The 11,416-nt window shown below is 38.0% G+C and overlaps 1 protein-coding gene across 1 annotated transcript in view; it reads right to left on the bottom strand.

The window, feature by feature from the left end:
* Zfhx4 (zinc finger homeobox 4) overlaps positions 1-11,416 on the bottom strand; it is a 184,769-nt gene that overhangs the window by 157,039 nt on the left and 16,314 nt on the right. The window contains 2 exon segments of the mRNA XM_048783081.1: positions 3,118-3,620; positions 4,490-7,128. Of these exon segments, the coding sequence (XP_048639038.1) occupies positions 3,118-3,620; positions 4,490-7,082 (3,096 nt within the window). The 5' untranslated portion in view covers positions 7,083-7,128.

Genomic DNA, 11,416 nt, shown 5'->3' with positions numbered 1-11,416 from the left:
TTTTTTTTTTTTTTTTTTTTTTTTTTTTTTTTTTTTTTTTTTTTTTTTTTTTTTTGAGTCCATATGGAAAGATCATCAGCACATTTTGCTTCTGGGTTCTTTGCCAAAATACCATAACCCACAAGCCATCTACCTTAAACATAAAAGGAAAGGTGTTGTTCTGGTCAAATAAAGAAATAATTTTTACTAGCATACGTCTAATGTTAAAGCTGCCTAAATCCTGCCAAATACATTAAAACAACATCTGTAAAACAGATTTTCATTAAATTGATCAGTTTAAAGTTAAGCAGCTAGGCAGATGATGCTTTCAAGCTAACCCCTAACCTTTAACTTTTAACCTCCTTAAACTAGAATAAAGACACACACACACACACACACACACACACACACACACACTTCTTTGAGGTAATACTGCTTCAGTTCGACAACCCAAAGGGTAAAATGGTTTATTCAAATCGAAATGACACATCTCTACATTCAGTGTTATGAATCGATATGTTGTCAATAACGAGAAAAGCTGTTTTCTGGCCGCTCTGTATTTGTCTTACAACTGCTACTTGTCACTTTCCTCTAGTGTCTGAATAATTCACAGTGCAAAATGATGTAAATTAAACTCTTAATGAGAATAAATTTTATGTAGGAGATTATTGTCTAGTCATTAACTCTGAAACTATTTTAAGTCTAATTTTAATATTTTAGCCACATGATAAACCATGATTTTTTTTTTCCAGGCCCAGGCCAATTTGTTAAGTTCTCATTTAAAAGCAATTAATGTTACTTATGAACCAATTTTATTTTGCCGACACAAGCCGAGACCAAGCTTGCTAATATCCTCATTACTGTGTTTGAAAATCCTCTACGTCTGACTCACAGAGTTTCTGAAATTAGTTTGGAAATGGGCTCATCCTCGACACCCTGCTACTCTGGAGTATTTTTCTAGTTGTTTCTAGAAACGAGGAATGCTTCTTGAAGGACAAAAAAGAATATAGTGGGCTTGTCTAATACCAGCTTTCAAAAGCTCAAGTATTTCTCATCTTCAAGGTAAATTTGTTCAAAGTAATTTTGCATTTGTTTGGGGACCACATTTAAATGCTACACTGAGCAAAGACCCTTGGCTATTTAAGAGGTAAGCAACTAAAAAAGTATACAATTTTATATGATTTATAAAATTTAAAAAATAAGAGTACATCATTGGTTGTGGGACATAAAACACTCTTGACTTTAAAGTTCTCTTTATAATCTAGCTTTTATCTTGATTTGTTGTTACAAATTCCAAAACGCCATCCTACCTGCCCTGCAAAGGAACCTCAAGACTAACTCTGCACCCAGTAAATTACCCTTGGAAGAGTGAGGTGTTCAACTCATACCTATGGAAGAAATATATAAACTTAACACACACCACACACACACCATACACACAAATAATTATCAAACCAATTGATTAAATAACCTTTCCTAAGAAAATAAATAATAATGCTTTTCCTTTCTTTAGGTTCCCATGTGAGAGTAATAAAATAGAAAAATTTGTACATTTATATCTTCTATTCACAACATGTTAATTTAAAGTGTTAGAGGAGCTGCGTGAATATAAACACAGTTCATGAATATTCTATATAGCTCCCAGGGTCTAAATCTATTATTTATACAAACTTAATGTTTGTTTTTTTTCTCCTAGGTATTCTAAAAGTTTTAATAGGTCAGGTATCAACAGAAAAAAGTAGACAATTGAACAGTTGTCAACTGTTGCTATAAAACCTATGAATTATAATACAATTAATCGTTTATATTATATTTTCAATAGTGCAGGCAGAGAAATGTTCCATCTTACATTAGGACCTGCACTCCCCACAAACTGGGGAGCCCAAATCTAATGCTTTCATTATTGATCCACAGAGTGCCAATATCCCAGGAACAATGTTACAAATTCTCACACCGAGTCTTTACATTTTTATGCATAGTACATCCATCTAGAATTCGAACTTCAAGAAACAATCCAAATACATAAGACTAGACCAACCTAAATAAATAATCCCAGCACCTAATCCAGAGAGCCATATGTGTTCTTTTTGCTGTGCATTTGTAATTTTAAACAGAGTTAAAAAGCTATAGGTATTATAATCGTTGACTGACTCCTGATAGTATAGTTATCACTGATTTCTAGTTTAAATCAATACATAACACTTGCAAAATGGATTTTGTAATCATATTTAGAGCTTGTTACAATGACTAATGGTTTGCAATATTTTCTGAATTTTAATATCGTCTAGACACAAAGAAGTTTTTCATAAGTTATCAAGTTATTCATCATAGAAATAAATCTGTTGCATTTGTACAAGAACCAAGACAATCAAGGCAATCCAATGAAAAACTACAGAAAATAAATTAATCAGCGATTAGGGTTTAGGAGACATTGAGACAAGTTGTGCAATAAATGACATTTATCACTTGCATTTATACATGACATCTGCATAGTTTTTCCCAGTAAACAAAAAAGTACACTTGCTGTCTTAGGAGCATATTTATCTATATCACACTCTTTTGTTGGGGAAAGTGTTACTAGTTGGGAAAAATGTGGTGCAAAACACAACGGAGTTGACTTTGAAGACTTTGGACTGATGCTATAGGAATGTTTACCCAATGTTACTGAGATCTCATGCACACACAAAAAAATCATGTTCGGATCATCCCTGTTTGTCACCAAACAAAAGACGATGCATTCACAGAGTAAAACACAGTTCATTATTTCTGCTTCGTGTAACCTTTAATAATCAGCCAAGAGAGACGCCATGTTTTTTGTTTTTTTAAAAACAATAGGTAAAAGAGATTTTAAGAGAATTATTTTATATATGACAATACCCAGGAAAGTTCTTTTATTACAGGGAAGCCAGTGAAGCAATCAATGCTGCTGAGGTAGAGGTAAGTGGGACACATAGCAAATCTTTTGAAAAATTCTCCACTGCCATATAGTTGAATATGCTTTTAGTAATGTTAAGTTATAAATTGTATGTTTTGCCTGTCTTTTTTTCTTATTCTAACTTGCAGATCTGTGCTCCAAGCACTGAAACAGTTAATCCCCTTGTCTACTCTGTGCCAACGGAAATGGATGTCACTGCTTACCTTGTAGAGCTTCAGGGCCGCCTCATGCCTGTGATTGGTGGTATGCAAGCGTAATTTATCCACACTGTTGGTATAGTAGTCACAGGCGTTACATTTTAGGTGAACAGGGTTGCCAATGGCAATGCACTTCAACCTCCACTCATTGCTTTTGCCCCCTTCTTTAATGTGGGCCACCAGTTGATATTTCTGCATATGTTTATCAGTCTTGCAGTGGAGCTGGAAGTTGGCTTTGAGCTGAGTGTTGTAGTTACAGAGCTTGCACTGGTAGATATCTCCAATTACAGCCCTCCATTCCTCTTCAGGGAGAGAGCGCTCACTGCTCACATGCACACTTAGGGCCTCCAGGCTGTCAGAGGTGAATTTGTTGCAAACAGCACACTGGAATAGCTTCAGCGCTGGGTCACTGATATAAGGTGACAGCTCTCCTGCAGTAAGGAGGGACAGGTCATCACCCATTAGCTGACCACTGGCAAGCCGGATTTCAGGCGGCAGCTCATTATTTACTACAGGAAAAAAAAATTAAAAGGAAAAATAGAGACTAGAAAACACAGCACACACAAAGGAATCTGTAAAATAAAGTCTTGACAAGGAATGTGCTTTCTCTAGAGCTTAAACTATAAAAAGCTGTAATAGGATTGAATCAGGATCAATTACAATCATCCCTTTCAACTTCTAAATTCCCTCATCAGATAGCTTTAATTACTCCTACTGGGCATGATGTCATTCTGAAATTTGTATTTTCGAGGACAAGAAAGTTGATCAATACCATAACAAAACAGTCATGTGTTTGCAATTTAAAAACCTAGATAAACTTACATAAACACTAATTGTTATTTCCCAATTTGTCTTAAAGCTTGATGAGATCTGGCTAATACTGTATGTGTGTCTTGTAATCTATTGCCAAATACCTGGATAAGGTAACAGTATTATTGTTAACTTAATTATGTTCAATCATAGCTATTAAAATATTTTTTTAAATATCAATTAAAAACAATGGTAGATCCTTTTGAAGCTGAAGTTTGATACTGTAGGGAATAATCACCAAAACTGAAACTATAAACCTTATTAAGTATGGCTAACGAGGGCAAGCAATTAATGCAAATTAGCATTTGTTAATCAACCTATTGAATGAAGACAAAGTTTGTTAACTTTTCTTATGTCGTTTCCATCCCTTAACCCTTTCCCCTCTGCATTAATTTAGCTTTGATGTAGAACCACAAATAGTTTGCTTATGCAGCAGATTTAAGAGAAAGTCCTTTCTAGTAAAAGGTCCCCAATATGCTGGCATTCACTACTTTATCTGGGGGCATCCCAGCAAGTCAAAATGTGATTCAAAACTAACAATAGTGCACAAGAGCAGTTAAGTACTAACCGAGTCCTGGTGCCAAAGCTGCAGCCGTCGCTGGATCCAGCTGGAATGGATTGATCATGAGCTGAGGGTCGGCAGGGTTTTCCAGCTTCATTCCAGTCAGGCCTATGTTCTGGGCCAGGTAGTACTGATAAAGCTCTGCCTCCGCTGGGGCAAGGCCCAAGTGCAGGTTATGCTGGATCTGCTTCATGTTCTGCTGCAAAAGCATCATGTTATGCATGTGCTTTTCACTGGTCATATGAATCCGGAGGTTCCTTGCAACATTGGTTTCATAATCACAAACCTCACACCGCCAGGTGGGTTTCTGTTTGGGTTTGGACGGAGAGGGTGTTCCACAGCCACTGAGGCTGGTGTTGGGGGCTGGGGCAGAGTGGCCAAACACCTGCTCACCGGTGCCATTTTGGAGATTCTGAACATTGTTCAGGTGCTTGTCAGACTGCATATGAATACTGAGGTTGCCTTTGGTAGTGGTTGAGTAGTTACAAACCTCACAACGGAAGGGTTTATAGCCACACGTGTAACTCTCTCCCCTGGCAAGCCTGGGGTGAGGCTGTCCAGTCTTACAATAAACACAAGAGCCTCCTGGCTCAGGGTGTTTCTCCTTCATATGGGCCTCCAAGGTCTGCTGATATTTGTAGTGCCAGTTACATTTGGGACATTTGAGGGTTTTGCATGAGTTCCTTGAGTGCATCATAGTCATATGACCACCAAGAGACCTCGAAGACCCCAAAACCGTGTCGCACTTGGGACACTCAATGCCACTGCCTGGCGAGCCATCTCCTCCAGGCCCTGGCGTGCCAGGTGTACTCGGGGTGAAGCCATGCTGGTGAGGAGTCGCTGAACTGTCTTCGTCCCCCCGGGCTGTTTCACTTGAATGAGCTGCTGTGGCACTGTCTTTACTGGCACTTGCATCTGTAGAGTCCTTGCCACCGATGCCATAGTTATTAGCAACACTGCCACTGGCCCGAACGGCGGCAGCGGTCTGTTTTTTCTTTTCCGTGTCATCAGCAACAGTCGCTGCGGAGGACGAGGTACCCTTTTCAATAAATTTTAGCACACTGGATGATAAAGGAGAAATGCTTTGGTTTAAGAGAGGGAAATCTTTGTTACCAATACTATCGGTGAGTTCGCCTAATACTTCCTCGTCATCAAGTTCATTGGAGTAGGCATCCTCTTCGTCCTCATCTCCCGGTTCAGTGGGTTCACTTTTGACAGGGCAGTCCCCGTTTGGGTGTAAGACGGTGCTTTCTTTTGGCCTTTCACAGTTGTTCTCTTGGTCTTTGCTCTCTGACATCTTGCTAGACTCAGACGATGAGTGGCTGAGGGAGACAGAGGTAATTGGGGTGTTCACTACTAAACTAGACAGCCCCCCCAGATTCACTTCAGCCTTTGGCATTTGGGTGATCCCCAGCGGCTGCTCTGCTGAGCTCGAGGGGCTCGCGCTTCCCTTTAAGAAGGCAAAGCCAGCCGGCAAAGAGTCACCATTTTCAACATGAAAAGCGCTCCATAAACCGCGGAAGGTTGGATCGGGTCCTATGAGGTTTGTAGTAGAAAAATGGGGATAAACAGAAGTGGATTTTTTTGGTTCCAGAAAGCTTATAAGAGGTTCTTTGTCTTTGCCAATCCCCTGTATTATGGCGGAGACGCATTTATTACTGAGGAGCTTCTGCTCCTCGTCATTGAGGGTCATCCGATGATCATGCACAGCATGGGTTACGAATGACCTGATATAACCGAAGGACAACTTGCACAAGAAACACATTAAAACAGGTTTCCTTTTCCCATCGCTAACACAACCATCGAATTTGGACAAGTCCACATTGTTAGGGACATCTTTGGACACACAGGAGTTTTTGGCTGCGCCATCACTGGTTAGATAGTCTTTCTCTCTCTTGTGTCGGAGATCATAGACACGGAAACTGTGCAACACAGGACCAACTCCTGCTAATGCTGAGGTATTTGGGAAAGCCTGATCGGCTGTAAATGGTTTCCCGAGGGATGAAGCGATATGAAAAGTGTTGATGATCTGTGGGTAGAACGACATAGGTGCAGAAGCAGACTGATCACTCTTCTCTCCAGCAGATGCCAGGGAGTCCAGAAACATCGCTGTAGAAAAGAGTTTGCTATGTGCCCCAGGCTGTGCATTCTGCCCACTTTCTTTGGAGTCCTCAATTATATATGCTGACCCATCAGGCTGGTAAACTATCTCCCCTGTTAAGTTTTCGACGTCACTGTCCTCTAACTCGCTGATTTCACTCTCGTTGTCATCCTTCAGGACAGGAAGGCGGGCATTAGGGCAGTGGTGTTCCATGTATTTCTGTAAACTGGGAAAAGAAGTGGCACATTCGTTGCAGGGTATCTCCTTTGCTGAGGTAACCTGAGTGGCGGCTGCATTCTCCACGCTGAAACCCAGCAAGACTTCACTTTTGCGCTCATCCGTTTTCAGGTTGTCATCTGTGGAGCTGTTTTCCCTGTCAGGATCCATCCCTGCAACTTTCTCTGGCACCTCATTATCAAGTTGTGTCGTTCCACATAGCTTTGATGTGCTCTGCCCATTTTCCTGCCTTGAGATAGGAGGGGAGTCACAGGTTTCCATGGCAATTGCTACATGGGGATCTCATTTCATCCAGCCTGTCAGGGACCTGGATAAAAAATAAGGTGAGAGAAGCCATTTTTATTAAATAATGACACAGATCACTAAAAGCCCATCACTAATTTACAGCTGCTGTAAACTTGACTATCCAAAAAGGCGAGGGGAAAAACTTAAAACCATCATACCTATCTATCACAGACAGGCTTTGTATAAATGTAGCAAAATAATGTAGATAGCTATCACAGACTTGCCTAGACATCCAAGGTGTCTATAAGCATTCACACTAAATCTGAAATTTATATCAGGAATCCTGGTCTTTTTTTATTTCTGTCTTCTCCAAAAAGTATGTTTTGTATATAAATGCTTTAAAATAGCCTTTACCTAGTAGAAATGTAAATGACTCTCTTATACAGCACCAGAAATGAAAGAACGGCACAAATAACTTATAATTTTTAACAATTTACCTTTTCTTTACCAGGCAGTGACTAGAAGGGGAGAAGAGTTTGGGAGGGAAACCAACAAATAAAGGGACCTTAAAATTAGAAATATTACAGTCAGAGGCAGCACAGACCAAACTCTTCTCTGGTTTTCATTTTGCCAGTAAATCAGCTTACTACAAATCTTCCCTGTGCAAAAGCTCTCAGCAGGTATCTGGCTGGCCCTGATTAAGCACCAATCACAATTCTTCCCCACACTTCAGTCACCTCAATGGGCAACAGAACAGAAATTAATATTTACTGCAACCAGTGCCATCATCCTGGGGGACAATCGCATTTGCTCGGTTTTGTTTTTCTGTTTCGTTTTTTTCTTTGTCTTGGTGATGGCTGTTGTTGTTTACTATACAGTGAACACCATTTCAAATACCATTTTGATATTATCAATCCTGGTGAACTGACCACCCCTCAATCACTGTCCCAATCAACAATTCCCCTGGCTTCACAAAGCATGCACAAGCACTCCTGATGAAAATCCCACAACCTTTTATCTTTTATTTTTAAGGTATTGTTTTGTTTTTGTTTTCGCAAATATGTATCTTAGACTATAAACTCCCTTTGTTGAGGACTAGATGCACTCAATAAAACCATGTCAGTTTCTGGCAGCAGGGTAAAGTGTCAGGGGAAACTTAGTCATAAGTCTGTTAAAGGTGTATTCTGTGTGTGTTTGTGTGTGTGCTATGTGTGGTATATACATGTGCGTGCAAACTTCAGCTACAGTCATAGAAGCTTGATTAGAGCCTAAGCTTCTCTGATTCCCTGCAGATCTCTGAGTTTGCAGAATGATGGCACTGTACACAACAGCTGAGTGGTCTGAAACTTTAGTGTTTACTTTCGGCCTATGATATAGGTGCTATCTTGATTTTATGAAACCGATAAGCAAATCTTAAAATCTAAGGCACTCATAACTTCAAGGCCTTAATTTAAAAGAACCATCACTTTCACATATCCTAGACAAGTTCTGAAATAAGAAAGGTTGCTGTTGCTATGTTACATTGCATATTGTATTGGTTATGATAGAGGTGAACTCTCTCAGCCTGAATGCTCCTCCCACCACTGTACTCCAGCAGAGTCTTCACAGTGGCAAAGAGAGTTAGGAAGAAAACAAGCAAAATGTTGGGATCATTGATATTACTAAGGGTTTTAGAAATTCCTTTCACAAAGCTCTTTTAGAAGGAAGACATCATTGAAGGTCACTGACATATTAAGTATGAAGAATAGCTTATTAATGTTCCCTTACTGTAATCAAATCTAATCTTGTCAGCTAAATCAGAGAGGAAGTGATCAGTTTAGAATATATCAAAAGATCTGCATAGATTGAAAATGAAATAAAAATCCGTTTTGGTATCTGAGATGGTTAAAATGACATTCTAATTGCTCATGAATCAAATATCACAAAGCTTAGTGTGTAATTTTAATCATTGATGAGCTCCAGGTTAATTATCCTCATGGCATGCATGCAGCTTTTAAGCCCCTCTGAAATAATCTGATAACCATAAGCATGAAAACCTAATAATCTTCTAATTAGTCCACAAACATTAATATTTACCTTTACATTTACCAATTCTGCACAATGTATACATTTGAAGGAAGCCAAAATGACTAAAATATAACCCCCAGCTGAAAGAAATGAAAAAGTCAGGAAAAGACTAGAGATCTGGAGTGAAAGCAGGGTGCTAAATACTGAATTAATGATGCTAGATTAAAATGTAAAGTCTCAGAACCCAGAGAACTTTCCCCAATGATAAGATAATCAACTAGTCTTAGTATCTAGGTGGAAGAAGATTCACCTTAGCTATATGAATGAGAAAATCTCTCAAATGCTTTGTAAAGGAGTTTCTAAGATATATTTATAATTATATGAATTCCATTTCATCTTCATCCATACTAGAGTTTTCAGCCCACAAAAACACCTGATAGAACTATTATATACATTCTGAACACACCTGAAATGAGTTGTAGATAATGTGCAGTAAGTAATTTTGGCCCCAAACCAAATGGACTCTACAATGTATTATCTCAATATATATCTGTATAAAATAGATACTTTATATTTTACCTTAAAAGAACTAGAAATAACTTTCAAATAAGTAAAACTATTTCATATGAAAAAATATATCTCTATAAAAACTATGTTAAAGAATCCATTCCAGGTCAAAGCAATTTGGTAGGATATATTATGTTATAATATTCCCATACAATTTTACACAAAATTGCCCATCAATTTCTTCTCAAGTTACATATGAATCAGAAACTAAGTCAAATACATAAGTCTTTTAAACAATTAAGTTTACATTTCATTCAAAGCCAAAAATTACAAAACTATTTAGATAGTAATACAGTACCTGAGTCTTAAATTTTTTCTGTTACTATTAATTATATCCATAGCAATGTTTTTCAGAGATGGAATCACTTTAGCTCGTGCAATTAATAAGTCATTTAGATCAGTATGTACAGTGACACTAAATGTGATGCTAACTGATTTTATAGTTATCAATGTCAGATGAGATTTCTCTTTTATCAATGTGATCCACTGAGGAAACTTATGCAAAAGTTTTATAAAGTCTCAGTATGAAGACCATGAAGATAACCATGTAACTTAAACCATTAGAATTCATTCCAAAAAGTCTGTGTAACCATTTAAGCTGGTTTCTATTTAGTCTTCACCTATTTCTTGTCTCAACTGCCAAACATTGTATTTTCAAATATCACCAAAATCCTCAAGAACTTTCAAAGAGAAAACCTAATATAATTTTAAAACTAAATTCAGAGCAATACATACCTGCTGGTCTGCTTAGAATGTGTGTACACATTTTTGGGTATTCTTGGTAATTCACAAGATCAGTGACTTTGATCATGTCAAATCCCTCTTTCGGAAATAATGGACAATATTCAGGAAAAAAAAAATACTTTCTTTTTTTTTTTTTTTTTTTTTGGCTCCTTCTGGTTGGCTTTCGTCTGCAGTCACTGCTTCCTAAACTCTGCTCTGCTAAGTGACCAAACCCACCTACAAGGAGCCAAGCTAATGAAAGGGGGTGCTTTCTGAACAATAGAGGAATTCCTTTGCATTCAGCAAGCAGAGTTCCCATTAGAACCCAAAATCAGAGAGGCCAGTTTTACCTCTGTTTTTTAATTGAGATTGTCCCAGCACTCCTCTACGGTCCAGTGAGACAGTGTTTGTGAAATGATTAAAAAGAACGTGATCTGATCAAGAGGACAGAATAATGGGAAAGGAATGCTAGGATAGCCACTCTGCTAAGGGCTGGGAAAGGAGACCAATGCACTCCTTAGCCTATTGTTTTTATTCTCATCTGCTCTTTAGTCACCTCCTGACACTGCGAGTCTTTACTCAATTTTAAACAAGTTAAAAGTTGTCCACTTATGAGAGAATTTAGTAACAAGTTGCAAATAAAAAAAAAAGAAAATAAATAAAAATCCTTGAATTATATCAAGTTTCCAAAAGGTCATCACTGTCTCTGCTGTGGCCTTTTCCCCATTCCAAATCCTCTATCAATATGTCATAGTGAGTTAGGCAAAGACAAAAGAGAGGCGCAGTGTGAAAACGGCACATATATCTAATCCTGACAAAGCAATGAATAGACCTTCACAAGTATAATTATACTTGTTTATTTGTTGCCACGTACAGAGAACTGATGAAAAAAATCCATCAAAGTGGTATTATGCAGACACCAAGAGCTTCTTTTCTTTGGTTGCTAAAGCCACATTGAGGCTTAAATTCCTTATTGTTAAATTCAGAAGAAAGAAAAAAAAAGATTTTTGGCTGGACTTTTTTTTTTTTCTTTTTCTTTTTCTTTTTTTCTTTTTTTTTTTTTTTTTTTTTTT

Source organism: Marmota marmota, unplaced genomic scaffold, assembly GCF_001458135.2.
Source record: "Marmota marmota marmota unplaced genomic scaffold, marMar, whole genome shotgun sequence".
In the NCBI taxonomy this organism is placed as follows: domain Eukaryota; kingdom Metazoa; phylum Chordata; class Mammalia; order Rodentia; family Sciuridae; genus Marmota; species Marmota marmota.
Note: the sequence above shows the minus strand (reverse complement) of the source record. Positions and strands in the feature narration are given on the sequence as shown.